This window comes from Salmo trutta, chromosome 14 (genome assembly GCF_901001165.1).
Source record: "Salmo trutta chromosome 14, fSalTru1.1, whole genome shotgun sequence".
In the NCBI taxonomy this organism is placed as follows: domain Eukaryota; kingdom Metazoa; phylum Chordata; class Actinopteri; order Salmoniformes; family Salmonidae; genus Salmo; species Salmo trutta.
Genome location: NC_042970.1, coordinates 37744794 through 37761376, shown reverse-complemented (window position 1 = coordinate 37761376; position 16583 = coordinate 37744794). Strand labels below are relative to the sequence as shown.

At 41.4% G+C, this 16583-nt stretch overlaps 1 protein-coding gene across 2 annotated transcripts in view; it reads right to left on the bottom strand.

The window, feature by feature from the left end:
• Positions 1-960: 960 nt before the first annotated feature.
• Positions 961-16583, bottom strand: part of LOC115207995 (serine/threonine-protein phosphatase 6 regulatory ankyrin repeat subunit C) — a 36960-nt gene continuing 21337 nt past the window's right edge. The window contains exons 19-28 of one of the 2 annotated variants that reach the window (XM_029775671.1): positions 16341-16428; positions 15943-16060; positions 14733-14952; positions 14511-14598; positions 14217-14300; positions 13933-14078; positions 13579-13661; positions 13033-13115; positions 12711-12802; positions 961-12523 (exon numbers count right to left, since the gene is read on the bottom strand). In XM_029775671.1, coding sequence (XP_029631531.1) covers positions 12279-12523; positions 12711-12802; positions 13033-13115; positions 13579-13661; positions 13933-14078; positions 14217-14300; positions 14511-14598; positions 14733-14952; positions 15943-16060; positions 16341-16428 — 1247 coding nt within the window. In that variant the 3' untranslated portion in view covers positions 961-12278. Of the gene's footprint in view, positions 12524-12691; positions 12803-13032; positions 13116-13578; positions 13662-13932; positions 14079-14216; positions 14301-14510; positions 14599-14732; positions 14953-15942; positions 16061-16340; positions 16429-16583 lie in introns of both variants that reach the window. The other variant, XM_029775672.1, reaches the window with a different exon arrangement.

Here is a 16583-nt window from a genome sequence, read left to right as displayed (position 1 = left end):
GTAAACGTGTAGTAATCTTATTTGTGATGAAATATGTGAGCCACCCGCCCAAATTATTAAGGTTAATATAGTCTATCAAAGTAACCAGACATTTATATATTTAACTTTGACTATATTTCACCGCTTCACTTAGAATGTTTTAAAAACTTCTTCCATGACCACAAAAATACTTTCAAAGAGCTGAAGCAAGTCACACACTATTTTTTTTTATGAAAAATGACAACCTATTTTTACTCCAATGTTTGTAAACAACGTAAACAAACACTGTAAAGCCTCGTAACGTGGTTAAAACTACACATTTGGTATCATGGATGGTCAGTCCTTGCATCCATAGATCCGTTTATGAATTTGAGAGTGGTTACACTTCTCCAGCCCCATCCCTAAGCAGTTTTTTTTTTTGTAAAGATTTTTGTTGGTACTTTTGACCCCTTTTTCGTGATCTCCAAATTGGTAGTTAGTCTTGTCCCGTCGCTGCAACTCCCGTGAGAGTGTGAGTGAGTGAGTGAGTGAGTGAGTGAGTGAGTGAGAGAGTGAGTGAGTGAGTGTGAGAGAGTGAGTGAGTGTGAGAGAGAGAGCCATGCGTCCTCTGAAACACGACCCTGCCAAGCTGCACTGCTTCTTCACGCACTGCTCGCTTAACCCGGAAGCCAGCCGCACCAACGTATCGGTGGAAACACCATACAGCTGGGGACCAAAGTCAACGTGCATGCCACAAGGAGTCGCTAGAGCGCAATGGGACAAGAACATCCCAGCAGGCCAAACCCTCCCCTAATCCGGACGACGCTGGGCCACTTGTGCGCCGTCATGGGTCTCCCGGTTGCGGCCGGGAGCCCTGGATCGAACCCGGATCTGTAGTGATGCCTCCCCCTTAGCTTTTTAGGTAAACAGGAGCACGCTTTGCTATTGTTTCAATTAAGGATTCTGGCTTTAAAATGTAAAATAAAGAAAACACAAAGTAGATAGATATTAAGCAATAGCAATTTATTTAAACATAACCAATCCTAAGCCACAACACTGAATGACAAGACTCAAATGCTGTAGCATACATTGTATAAAATCGATCAGGTTTCAATGCCTTGGTTTGTTAAGTTTCTCCTGTAATGTCAGAAAGGTCAATGCAGATTACGCCGTTTCACTAAAATCATTAAATCATGTCTTTTATTCATTTTTGTAACATTTTGTAAGAAATAACCATTCAGTAGCACACAATTATATAACAAGGCAAAGTGCTTTCAAGGATTGCATTGTCACAAAACAATGAACAAGTTGGAGATTTGTTCAGGGCTGGAAGGGTATTTGTGTGTGTCTCTTTTAGGGAATAGATCTCTAACCCCTATTACTGTATCTCACATTGCTATGCTTCAGTCAAAAAGTCAAAGGTCGGTTGGTTGGGAGAGGTGATCGGAGTTGTGGTAGCACGATCACAAATTAAGGTCTAGATTTGTTTTTCCTTTTGAAGGCTTAAGGCTGGATGCAATAAGATTTCCCTTCACAAACACCACATGCGACATATATCCATAATTTGACTTCAATAACAGCTTTAGTTATGTTGCTTTTGTAATTAAGTTAGATGCGCACACATTCTCCCAATCTCTGGTAGTTGTACACACAGTTGCAACTGTAAACTAGACTTTTAGACGTATGGCCCAACTTACACACTTACAGTAAAGACCCACCATACTATGAAAAACAGGATGATTACTGGTGGATAAAGGATACTTTCAGGAGGGGGTTTAAAAAGCAATCATAAAGTACCTTGTTGCAACAAGTATCTGAAGGATAGCAAACATGTACCAGAGACGAGGTTCACATGTATGCTACAACAGTTAGACCTTAAAAGAGATTTAATTCGATCATAATACAGTTTGGCTTCACATTCCAGTGGTTGTTGGGATATCATTTTTCTTTCCATGTTACAAGCGCAAGTACACACACACACACACACACACAAAATCAAGCTCACTTTTTTTTGTCTTTTAGATCAAAAGTGATTAATATGCGTTCATATTTTTCAGACACTAGTGAGCTACAAAAGTATTGGGACAGTGAAAATTGTTTTGGCTCTGCACTCCAGCACTTTGGATTTGATACAATGACTATGAGGCTAAAGTGCAGACTGTCAGCTTTACCTTTAGGGTGTTTTCATCCATATCGGGTGAACCGTTTCGAAATTACAGCACTTTTTGTACATAGTCCCCCCAAATGTGTCACTGTCACACTACTTTTGTAGCTCACTGTAGGTGGTTATGAGCTAAGGAGACAAAGAGTAGCTGTGCATCAAGGAGGTAGGCAAAATAAAACATGATCATATCAATTACATTAGTAGTAAAAGTAACTTTCAAAATAGCATGGACATTTGAGGTGAGACCATTTGTTTTAATTTAAAATGTATTAATTGTAACTGATATATTTTTGAGGTAATATGGATTCAAAAATCACACAATCTCATGCTAATAAAACTTATATAAGAAATGTTTACTGAACGCTCTAGAAAATACTGAATGCAGGCATGCTCAAGCTCTTCACCAGCCAGCAGTACTTCAAAACAGAGCCTAAGGTGCCAAAGAGAAAGCATTTCATGCACTTCCACTTCCACACTTTGAACCTCCTAATTTATAGTTTGGCCTAAATGAAGCACAATAACACTTTCATGATCACCTACAGTTCATGCTGAAGTCACATGGGAAGTCATCGGCTTGGCATATTTTATCCCTTCTACGGACTACAACCAGATAGGGACTATTAGTGGTTAAAATATCTGCCTAACATTCAACTTTTTGACCAATTACTAACTTTAACCCGAAACTTCCAAGACGGTGCAAAAAAAATTCAGCGAAACAAGAAGCCAATGAAATTCTAGCAGAGGCAATATGGACAGTCAAAGCACATAATAATTCAAGGTTGTAGCCCGTAGACCGGGCTTGTGTTACATTTTGCTTGGCTGGTCTATTGGAGTAAACAAATCCTAGCGTAATACAAAGCAATGTCCAATGACTTTGAATCAAACCGAGACACCCTCCTGAATAAGACGCTAATATATCCAGAACCAAAATAAAAGGACTACCAACCACCAACGTCAAGCGTTCAATTACACCAGTGCTTTAAATTTCATTCAAAAGGTCTGTTAATGCATATTAGGCTACCCCACATAGCACACTGTACTAGAAAGCAGTAAGCCTAACCTTACGTTATCATTTATTTTCAAATATGCTCAAATGAACAATCAAATTTAAAAGGAGTCAACCAAAAACTGTTACAGGCCATTGCACCAGAATCTTACGTACATCACTTGTGTTTCAAAGGAAATGTATTTCACGTTAATAAGAAAAAAACAATATTCTTTACGGCATTTATAAACCAGGAAGTGGGTAAAGAAATACAATAGACAGGAATGAATACAAACTTTTTCTTTGCCCTTTTTACTGATAGCGGTTCATATTACCGTCGCACACTCTTGACCTCATACTCACTAATGAAGACATGACAGCTAACTGCCCAAATCGTCACACACGAACACACTTAAAAACACAGAACTCTATGCCTACTCACTGTACTATAAAAGTAATCAAAACATTGTTAAGTTCTATGGCATAGCAATCCTTGTCCACAAAATACAATCTTCTTCCACCACCTATTCTTAGGACATGTTGCAGTACAGAGAACAAGCTATACACACACACACACACACAACTAAAGGGGTTGCATACAAACGAGCCTATAAAATGCCTAAGCCACAACTTTTAATTCGTGATCATCTTAAATCTGTTCATTTTGTAGAAGGGGGGGGGGGGGGTTGTACAGACAACAACTAAAACTACATCCCGATCAAATCAACATACCGCTAAAATGGTACTACAAATGTCACAACTATAAGTCTTGCTTTATAATAATTTACCATGTTAATTTCAATACCATTTAGTTAAGTAAATCAACAACAATCTCTACACACTACTCTGTCTGAAGTGCATTTTTAGTGATGTTGTGCTTAGAACACCCAACAAAGTGCACTTGCCAATATTGCTTTTGTTATGAATTCACACTAAAACTCCAGTATTAATCACTACTGGGATTCAACACTATTTCAATGTGTTTTTTCAGGTCCCTTGACAAATATGGCAAGCAAGCAAGACAAAGGCAAGAATCAAACGAGAGCAAAATAAACTACAGTCAAGTTGTACATCCAGAGGGTGTTTGGATTCATGACAACAGCATGAGTGTTTCTTTGTATATTTCTCCAACCAATTAACAATTGCTCGAGGAGTTGAAGCCACAGTGGACGACATGGATGATAAGACTGGGAAGCACTAGAATCACGTTGTGTTTTGAATTAACAACAATGGCTCACTGGCTTCACCGGGTCTGTAATTGTGAGCAGTTGTGTTCCTGGGAGGTGTGACCTCCACTTTTATCAACAATAAGGCTTTCAATTGGCATGAACGGAAGACCATTTTGCTGATGTGTAAAATAAAAACTTTTTTTTCAAGGACTTCTCTATTTGCTCAATGGTTTTGTAAGGACACAGTTTAGTATGCCCGTCTGTATCACGACAAAGTGTCAGTCAGGATTGTATTTGGTGGTAATAGAGGAGCTGAGTTTCGCAGTTTACAAGGTAACATTCTTTAACTATAACAATTTTGACCAGCCATGTGACATACAGTATATGAAGAAATGCACAGAAGTCTCATAAATAAGTTACTTTATGATGTGGATCTAAAACAACTTCCGGTCCAAGACATTTCTCTCCTTTGGTTGCCTATCGAGGCATTTCTTTAATGGAAATACCATGATTCAATATCCTAATTTAACCTTTATTTACCCAGGCAAGTCAGTTAAGAACAAATTATTATTTTACAATGACGGGCTACCCCAGCCAAACCCTCCCCTAACCCGGACAAAACTGGGCCAATTGTGCGCCGCCTTGTGGGACTCCAAATCATGGCAGTTTGTGATACAGACCCAGGATCGAACCCAGGTCTGTAGTGCCTTAGACCAGTGCGCCACCCAGGATTCCTACTTGCATTGCCCCATCCTATGGGTGGCTGTCAAGAAGCAGTCGAGTCATAAAACCATCAAATCAACAACAAAAAAAAAAAAAGTGACAAAAATAGTTGCATAATATGTATCACATTTACTCTCCAATGAGGTCCAATATATCAATAAAATGCACTGGTTTGGGTAAAAATCATTGCGAGACATAACATCTTGAGGTAAGCTGTTCAATGTCTGATAACGGCTAATCAAGTAATACATGAAGGCAGACAATAAAAATTGTGTGGACATTACTATCCACTAAGGAGACAACACCAGTGAATCCCTCTATAGTCTTTTTGGAGGGTCAACTCAGTAACTGTCCTTGAAGAGGAAGAGAAGACAGACAAAATAAAGCAATTGGTGGGCCTACATTGTCTCTGAAGTATTTCAAAGAAGCCAAATACTGTTAGAGAATAAAGTCAACCCATATATCAGTTTGCTTTGAACAAGTTACTAAGCCTTAACTAACTTCAGAGGCACAAGAGTGACAAACGTAATCAAACAAGTCAGGACCAGACAAACTTCAGACAGTACAACATGGGCCACACAACCTGAGGGTTGAATAGCAGAAAAGTGGGGCCGACAGTTTGGTTCAAGAATTTGAATAAGCATGTAAATCTTGTCAACATAGTAGTAGTTGTACAACATAAACAAATGAATAATGAAGGCATAAACATAGCCTAGAAGCTATAAAAATCAAGAATCTTAACATGATCAGACATGCTATCTTCTCTAAGAAACATTTTGTCTACATAGAGATAGGACGGACATGCAGCAGTTGGAATCATGGAAGAACTTAATAGTGTGCTTCACGCATGAATCTGGACATTGAAGATGACATAATTCTGTCAATTTCAAGAGGTGTTTGTTTTGGTGATCAAATGTAATTTATGACTATAAACGTCATGAGATGAATGAATCTCGTTTAATCCATTTAATATGATGTACCGCTTTTTTACATGCTTACTTTTTTGGGGGAAAATTGTAGCCATTTATTTTCAACAAATTCTAATAAAGAAAGCTCTAATTCTGCAGTTTATATTATGCTTGGAGAAGAGGAAATGTTCACTGTGTTCTCTTGATTTGAAAGAATCCTTTCAAAATGGGAATAAAAGAACACAAAAAAAAAGGTAAGTGCCTAGCTATTGCCTTAATCCAATGCGTTTTCAAGTAATGAAGGACATCGATGTCCTAGAGGTAAGTGGGAGATATCCCAGAGGACTACGTTACGGACAGCATCACCATGGTGATCACTGGCATAACTAAAAGAAACCAACATGCTCTTTGTTTCAAACTTCTATCCCTTCCACGCCTAATTTAGAGGTTATTGAATGAGCATGACATAAGTGTTCGATACCATATGAATGCTTTCTCACTAGAAGGACCATAGTGTCTCATCAAGATAAAGGCAGCTACATTAGGCCACTATATCAATAGTGTATGTTCTTCCTATTCTCCAATTTCAACGCGACCCTACTTAGTCTCTCTTCCCACTCACATATCTGATGGCAACATTTTGTCAGTTGCCCAACATCCATAAGTACTCTTAATCTATACAAAACAAACAAAAAGGAATGAAATGAAGATGTGCTGAATCTGTTTCCTTCCAAAGTTTTCAATAGTTCTTTCCAACTTCTCCTGTAACTCAGTTTACAGTACGCCGACTCAACTACTTCTGTGCAATTTTACCATCTTCTACCCTACTACCCTTACTGCTATTTCAAAATACAACTTGATCAGTCTTCCACCATGCACATTCACAATTATCTAATGCTATTCATTTCACTCCATCCACTGGCCAAAGCGCCCATGTCTCTCATTCCTACAAACTGAAGGATTTTGAGAAAGTTGTCCATCTTTGCCATTTGAGCCATTGTAAGGTATTATCGTCCTTAGTCCTTTACAACAACAACAAAAAGTTTCTACACAGATGCATTTCCATACCATACTGATAACATTTCAGATGTTGCATGTGAGACATCAACCAAAAATGGTGTCTAATTGATACATTAGTAAATTCATTAGATGCTATCCAGAATTATAATTCTACCTTCATAAAAAAAGGATAAATTATAAAGGATCTAATCCTCTTAAAAATAATAATAATAATTGTTCCTCTTTGTGCCGAGCATCACACAAATACCATCTCCACTGAGAATCAAAGACAATTCCTTTTTTCGTAGACAAACAGGGATTTCTACGGCACTTGTGAGTCTAGGTAACAGAATGGGGTGTTATTAAGGTAGACTGTTTTGATGGACAAAAACGGACACATTCTCAAAATGTAAAAATCGGTTATGCGCTACAAACAAAATATAGAGTAGAAAAAACAACTATACATCATTTCAGAGAGGTATTGTAAGGCAAACTTGATAGCAGTCCATGGTGAGTCCATGGTTAACAGGAGGGATAGCAGTCCATGGTGAGTCCATGGTTAACAGGAGGGATAGCAGTCCATGGTGAGTCCATGGTTAACAGGAGGGATAGCAGTCCATGGTGAGTCCATGGTTAACAGGAGGGATAGCAGTCCATGGTGAGTCCATGGTTAACAGGAGGGATAGCTCGGCTATTAGCGCTAGTGCCCATTGTTGACAAACAAAAACTAGAGAGGAACTAAAAGTATCATTCACCAAATGATTTATAAGAGTCAAAACGATTATATTGGAGTGAGGCTTGTACCGCCAAATGTAAGGCATATATGCTGGATGTACCACGTTTTTAGGTTAACCCATCCGCAGAATGCAATAATACCCTTCAATGGCACAAATTAGTTAGCCCTCCCTTCATATCAAAAGATGAAACACAATCCTACCACATCTATGCATGAGGAGGCAGAGGTAAAGATCATTTTTGCTTTAGTTCATTTTTCATTCACTTTTTAACTTAAACAGCGCAGCAAAAGTCAGTTACTCGAAAACCAAAACCTCTGCCATAATTTAGACCATACATTCACGTTTTTTTGTTGTCAGCAATTGACTAATATGGCTTAGTTAAGATGTCTGCAAATGTACGTAATATCTCAAATTTCAGTAAATAGTCAAGTGTTTTTCAGTTTCATCCCCTGCTTTTTGGCAACTCAATGAAAGGCAGCGCAAGTATCATTTTTTTTTGTTGCTGCACACGTGTGCACCCCAAGGTGCGACCATAGACTTTTCACTGCTCTCTTATGCTAACCCCAAAGAGAAACATGCCCCTCCAATTAAAACAGTGCATCTCTCCCACAAGCACATCACACATGATTGTGAAGATCAGTCACCAGTTCATCTAGTCTCATCTCTCCACTGAAGGTATTGTTTTCCCTAAATAGAAGTTAATATCTACATAGGTAACATACTGCATGTACCAGTATACATAAATACACATATAGAGATATTAAATATACAAAAGTGCTTATTCTTGAAATAAGTGCTTTGGGTCAGGACTGAGTGAAAATTGTTGTTTTTGTTGCATCACTGAAAATCTAAAATGCTTTCCGACATTCTATGGCCCCAAAGATCACAATACTAGGTTCATCTATGTCCACAGTGTAAACAGAAGAGTTAAATAGGGAGGGAGGAAATAAAAACTTTTTTTTAAAAGGGGAAGGAAAGGGGCTTGGGTGCAGATCATTAATTTAGTCCTTTAACTCTTTACTCGTGTGTCTTTACACATCCAATTGGTCAGTAAGGGATTCAGTTTCACATTAAAACTTATTCCAAAAAGGGAGATTTGGGTTTTCAATGTCATATCTAACCAGCCTAAAGACAACAAAACCGTAGGCTACACCAAATCCACAGTCAATGAAATGTCCCACCGTTACTCAATAGAGGACAACAAAAAAATGATGGGATCTAGTAAGTTCCTATTCTCTCATTTAAACCAAGCCAACGATTAGAATTAACATAGCAATTCACCCTAGAACATTATTAAATGGCTTACTATTCAATGTGATCTCACCTCATCGAACTGGGCCTAAACCTTATCTGACATCATATAAAAAGGCTTATGTAAAATGCCACAAAAATTTCAGGTAGCTTAATACAATCATTTTTTTCTGCATATTAGTATAAATATGAGGAACAACGACACTGGTTTTGGATTTTGCTATTCCTACATCATGTAAAGGATATTGACTTTGTCGTCTTATTCTTTCTTAAAAGGCTTTGACATTAAAAACCTTGTGGAACACCATTACTGGCATCTGAATAGGTGCAAGATAAGCGTTTACATTTTTAAGATTCTCTATTTTTTTTGCCTTTTTTAAAACACAGTTCCTTCCCAGCCCTATGACAGAATGCACCAGGAGCTGACAACGAATCTCAGGCTGCAATACGATTCACAAATTGTTTTTTTTCTTCTTAATATAATGAATAGTATGTACATCTAAGGAGATGTGCAAAATGATTTCGATATTCCATTCAAAAGAGAACAATTCTAGGTTACACAAATTGATAATAGGAATGAGGCATATCCACAGAGAAATAACAACGTAACGGAGAAAGGGGGTTAAGGTTGTCAGTGTAGAACACAATGGAGGTATTTCTACCAGATATGTCAACATGGCGTTCTTGTTGCCGCGAAAGAGAAATGGGAGCACACGTACTTCAAAACGGGTGTAAAGAAATCCTCAATTACTTTTAGGATTCTTTGACATTCAAATAAATAAAAACCTGAAAGACACTTCTTAAAAACAACTTCAGAAAAAAAGCATTTACTTATAAATAAAAAGCCCTTGTGATGCTGATTGTCATCTCAAAAAATAAAAAGGAAAAAAAAAGTAGCTGTCCATACATAACCGTACCAACATAATATAAATATTTGGGTTTTTGTGTCAGCCATACTTTGTCAATATGGTGTACTGTTAAGAGAAAAGATATGCATCGGTACAGTAACACTACTTGTGCAATTTTGCCATCTAACTACATTTATGTAATATCGAAAACACAGATACAAAGCAGGCTAATGCATAATGTTACAGTACACCATGGATTTAAAAATACTTTTTCCTGTTAAAATATTCAAACTAGTTTATGAATGTTTGACTAGGGCCAAATGCTAATAAAGATTGATTTTGTAATACATTTTTTTGGGGGGGGAATCTCTACAATCTCAAGAAAACAATTACAACGGAGTGAACATCATTTTGAATTCTGTTCAGATGAACATAACTAACAATCTTCATAAATAGCGTAATCAACTGACACCCTTAAAACTAAACTGATTCAACTACTGTGCAAAAGGCGGCAGAGAAGCGTTCAACAGAAATGAATGGATCTATAGTGTGGCCCAAACAGAGGTCAATGAGTTGCGTTGTTAAAAGCTTTGAGGTAAGTACAAGACGTGCCTAATTAAAATTTAAAAGGAATGCATTTGTGTTTTTGGCTGTACTTTTGACAACTCCCAATGCTATGCCTATCAACGTGACAAGTGTTGACGTGACAAGTGTTGACGTGACAAGTGAGGATTACAGCACATGCCGTTTGATTGTGATTACAGACTTTTTTTTCCTCAAGTATCGCTGTTTGGAAAGAATAGAGAAACAAAAAAAAACACATTCTACCTATTCCATTTGAAAAATAATACTTTAACTTTGGAGGTAGTGCAAATTATTTTCTTGAAAACTTGAAGTCATCCCCAATGTTGAGGTAAAAACATGAACCTTTCCACACAGCAAACTGCATGAAAAGAAAAAAATGCTAAAGAATTTGAAGTCTGTTTGAATATTGCTTCCCAAAAAAATGTACACGCCAAATGTAGACCCGCATTGACTGAAACCGTGAATAGAATCCATGGAAAAGGCAGCAATATTTTAGCAGCTATATTGAAAACAGGTCTTCGCTCTTTATTTTCCTACTGGAGGCATGGCCTTATTGTGCAAACATATTAGACCGTCGATTCACAAGTAAATACGACGACCATTTACATTATGTAAACAAGTGTTTATACGACAGCAACAAAAATAGCTTATGCTGCTCAGTATGTGTGCTAAACCCATTTCTCTTAAAATCTACATTTCATCCTTTAAAAATGTCCCACTAGCATTGTTCTCTTTTTAAATCTTAAATAATCAGGGATCAGGTGGGGGATCAGAGGGCATAAACTAGGTGAGGTTAAGGGGTTGTGGTCGTCTCTCAGTATTCCATAGGCACAACATTGTTAAATATCCAGAAACGTCTTAGAACCGCCTTAATTAAGGTACCAAAAGTATTCTACGACAGTGACGAGCGGGAGTCGGGTTCAGGCAAGACCCACAACTTCTCCCTTCAGTATGGACTCAGTGAGAGGGGGCTAATGCAGAAAAACCCAGCCAACAAAAGTCAGGCATTTACTGGACCTGGTGGATGATGTCACTCAGACGGCCTTAGCCAGTGGGAGGTGCTTGTTGTCGGACTTCTAGGTGAATCAACACCAGCTTGTCACCGCTTGTTTTCAAATCCATGGGCTTCTCTGCAGAGCTCTCAACTCACCCAGACCCTTAACTGTACAGTCAAACCCAGCGACGGTCTATCACTCTCTCCCACTTTCTCTCGTTCCTTCCCTCGCTCTACTACTTCCGTTTTACTCTAGTCTTCGGAGAGAGGCACAGCACTGGAAATACCCACACATGCTGCATATTGCACCAGTTTCAGTCAGAGTAGAAGTTGGCGAGGCACCGTTCTCCTTCTACTAGGTCATCGCTTTCACTGGGATTTTGCGAGGTAAGTTTATTCATTGATGAAGTGCAATATCAAAAATTCACAATAATTTAAATTGAATTTAGAATTAATTTAGACTGTAGCTTATAACACATGCTTGTGAATCTGTTGATTCAACAAAACCGTGATAACTTCATGATGATACAGAAACTCTGCCGGTACGATTCAGAGGGACTCAGTGACGTGCTCTGTCCTGGACACTGGACAGAGGGTGTCTGACCAAAGGCCAGGCCAGCAACGGCAGACAGACGATATGCCACAGAGGAGAGGCAAATAATTGCATATAGGTTTGACTGCACCCATAAGGGATTTAGTTTTTCTTTAAACACTCAGACAAACGCACGCGCACATATACAGACACACACATCCAAACACACACACACACACACCCAAAACGCACACGCGCACTTACACACACATGAATCAAAGTATATTCCTGCTCTTGTTGTGTGTGTTAGAAGGGGGGGGGGGGGTCCCCCGGATCATAGTGGATTAAAGAGGGAAGATCTGGCTAGTTAAAGATATAAGGGGACAGGGTAGGGAGGTCTGAGGGGAACAGGTTGGGGGTTCGCTTCACTCGGTGAAGCAGCCGTCCAGGCCGGCGGTGCTGTGGCGGTCCTTGGCGTAGGCGTGGCGCAGGGTGCCGTTGGGCAGGGGCCCGCAGGTGGTGGCGATGCCACAGTGCTTCAGCAGGTTGAGGCCAAAGGAGGCGGCGGCGCTGGCGTCTTTGGGAGGGAAAGGCTTCATGGTGGAGAGGATCAGGGCCAGACAGTCCGCCACGTCTTTGTTAGGGGCACAGGCCAGGGCCGGGGTGTGGCCTGACGATAGGAGACAGAAACACGCACACTGATTAAAATACATATTTCACATTTAGGAAGAACAAATTCCCTTTTATGGTTCCCAATAACAACCTGCTTTAGTGAAGAGGTGAACATGCATATCAGACACGCTATCCGAAGCGACATAAGAAAATGACCAACACTAACCGACACCGTGGTGACTCACCCTCCTCATCTATAGCCATCACAGCTGCCCCCTGGCTGAGGAGCACCTGGACCACTGTAGCCAGACCGTTCCTCGCTGCGATATGAAGGGGCCTGGGGAAGAGGGAAATGGGATAAACAGTCAATAGACCACCTGGGTAAACAAAACGCTAGGTCTTCACGGCTTTGTATAGATCCCCCAGCTTCAGCTCTCACTCACGTTAACTCCTGGAGTTAGGAGTCATTTAAAAGGGCTGAGTGAGAGATGAAGGTTGGGTTTCATACAGTGTTGAACAGTGTCTTTCATGAAAGGCTGAGTCGCTGTGATGATGATGGTGGCTCACATTTGCAGTGCACTGTTTGTTGCATTGATGAGGGAGGGGTCGCTGATCTCTCCCAGGATTAACAGGGCACACATCTCATGAGCCTGCGGGAGAAAACACATTAAGTAAGCAAGCCGTGTCCGAGAACAGCCTATAAAGGCAAGCGCTCCCGTTTCTGTACGGCAAGACAGCTTGATGTACAAATATACCCCGTATTGCAGGGAAACACATAAAGGTCAGGTTTAGTACACTGGGGTTGAAACATTAGTACACACATGCCATTTCCCTGCCACCTAATAATGCTTTGGTATCAACAGTAATATACATGAGCAATCTGAAAGTGTAAAGCAGGTAATCCAATGATATGTGGACCTGTCATGCTTGTTTTCTGTATAGTTGATAGATGCCAGAGTTTTTAAATAACTTAGGTTGTGAATTTGGCTACAGTGAGTGATCATTCTAAATAACAGTAAACCGTCTGTCAGCCACGAGCGTATGGCGGAGTGTCTTGCCTTGCTGCAGGACTGTGTGTGTGTGTGTGTGTGTGTGTGTGTGTGTGTGTCTCACCTTGCTGCAGGCCAGGTGAAGGGCGGTGTTGTCGTTGACATCCAGCAGGGTCAGGTCTGCCTTGGCCTGGTGCAGCAGGATCTCTGTTGGGTTCACACGTCTCTCACAATTACACATCATCATCATTCGGCTGCAGAACAGTCGACAACAAGCTTCCTCCACTTGCCACGGTCACTAGGAAGGGTTGCTATTTGATGTGGTGTCCACAGTTACGCAGTCCATTAATACATTTAATAAATACATATAAAATAAAAACATAAAATGATGTATACTAAACTAATAAACCCACTAAACGTTCCGTTCTCATATTTACTGGGTGCAATTATTCACATGATCTCATTTCTGGCCACTCACCCACGGCTGCGGTCCGTCCGTTGTCGGAGGCAACCATCAGGGCGGAGCGTCCCGTGGTGTCCACGGCATTGACCTCTGCCCCCTGGACCAGGGCCAGCTGCAGCCCGACCACACTCTCCGAATAGGCAGCTGCATGCAACGGGGTCCTTCAGGCACAGCCCAGGACAGCCACAACCAGACAAACGAGACCGAAGACAGGTAAGCGAGTAGCAAGCTGCAATACACTAGACTTGACAGAGCTCCGTACACAAAGGCATATGCAGAAAGTCAAGGCAGACACACACCTTCCTTTGGCGTCTCTGATGTTCACCATCTGAGGTCCGACCGTCTCCACCAGTAGTTCAGCAGCACCATCATGGCCATTTATTCTGGAAAGGAACAAGACAAACTGTGAGAAAACATCCTCCATCTCTCTGTCATAAAAAAAAAGGACAGCAGCAGCCAGGTCAACATTCTGATGGATTCAACACCAGGTCTCATCATTCCGACAGATTTACGTTTTTCAAAACAGAAGCTCTGATAATAATAGCGGAATCCAGAACCCTAAAGAGCAGGGGGGAACCAGCGACGGTACTCACAGAGCACAGTGCAATGGGGTGAAGGGGTTTCCTTCCTGGATACTAAAAGGTTTGTGTTCAAGTAAAATGTCCAAACAGTCTTCGTGCCCTGAAAGAGACGAGAGATGGAGTCAGACACAGTTTAGAAGTTCTCTCAATGCTATTTAGCCCAATCCCACACTGTGTGAGTTACTCACTGAGGTTATTTGTAGCCTCTCCGGGAAGGTCGTGCGTGTGACTCACCGTGGTAAGCGGCCCAGTGGGTGGGAGTGTATCCGCTGTAGTCCAGCATTGAGTCGAGGGGGTCGGTGCGTGTGGCGCCCTGCAGCAGGCTGCGCAGGAGCTCCATGTGGCCGCAGGAAGCGGCCAGGTGCAGGGGGGTGCGCCCCCGGAAATCCCTGCACAGAGCCGAAGCGCCGTGCTCCAGCAGGGCCGACACACAGTCCTCACAGCCCATCACCGCCTGCAGGAGGAGACAGAGACAGAGTTAAAGAGACAGAACCCTTCATTGACAAGAGAAAGAGAGGACAGAGATAAGAGAGAGAGTTAGAGAACAGTTGAAAGGAATAACTTTCTTGGACAATCACCGCAGGTCAATAGCACACTACATGACCAAAACTGTGTGGACACCTGCTCGCCGAACATCTCATTCCAAAATCATGGGCATTAATATGGAGTTGGTCTCCAGTGAGTGTTGAACCAGAGGACCGGTGATTTTTACTCGCTTCATGCGCTTCAGCACTCGGCGGTCCCGTTTTGTGAGCTTGTGTGGCCTACCCCTTCGCGGCTGAGCCGTTGCTGCTCCTAGACCTTTTCACGTCACAATAACAGCACTTACAGTTAACCGGGGCAGCTCTAGAAGCGCAGAAATTTGACAAACTGACTTGTTGGAAAGGTGGCATCCTATGACGGTGCCACTTTGAAAGTCAAAGAGCTCTTCAGTAAGGCTCCCGAGAGGCGCAGCGGTCTAAGGCACTGCATCGCAGTGCTAGAGGCATCACTACAGACCCTGGTTTGATCCCAGGCTGTATCATAACCAGCCGTGATCAGGAGTTCCAAAGGGCGGTGCACAATTGGCCCAGCGTCGTTCGGGTTAGGGGAGGGTTTGGCCGGGGTAGGGCCGTTATTGTAATTAAGAAATTGTTCTTAACTGACTTGCCTAGTTAAATAAAGGTTAAATAAATACAATTGTAAAAATACTGCCAATGTTTGTCTATGGAGATTGCGTGGCTGTGTGCTCAATTTTATACACCTGTCAGCAATGCGTGTGGCTGAAATAGCCGAATCCACATACTTTTGCATATATAGTGTAGCTTATCAGCAGTTTCTCTAAGTGTCCCATCCACCCAGATTCGATGAATGTGACTGCAGGGGACCCCCATTGGCAATATATTTTGAGATTGGGCAGATGTTATGGTTAGACCAAGCACATACACATGGTGGGGACACTCACAGCTCTGTGTAGGGCAGTGCGGCCTCGCTTGTCGGCGGCGTCGGCCCCGGCTCCCTTCTCCAGCAGGATGTGGACACAGTCAGTGTGACTGCCCAGAGCTGCCAGCATCAGAGCCGTCCTTCGCACACACACACACACACACACACAATCCCAAAGGTTTTACACACAAATAACCAGTAGGAAAAAAAAGGGAGCCTACTACCTGAGAATTGTGTTAAAAAAAAACTGCAAAAACCATCTTTCCTATTCTAGTGGGTGCAAACACGTACTCAACAAACACGTACTCAACAAACACGTACTCAACAAACACGTACTCAACAAACACGTACTCAACAAACACGTACTCAACAAACACGTACTCAACAAACACGTTCTAGAAATGAATGACAGTCACTCACTGTCCCTGTACGTCGGCAATGTCGATGATGTCAGCCTTCTCCCCTCGGTTGACCAGCATGAGCAGACAGTCTGTTTGGCCGTTGGAAGCTGGAGGAGGTGGTGACGTAGAAGGTCAAATATTGAGACAAGCTCATGCACACGCAATGAAGAGCGGGTAACAGAGAGGACTGAAAATAATCGACATAAGCTCATACACACATCCAAACACCATTGTGGATTAGAATCTAACAATCACAAAATCC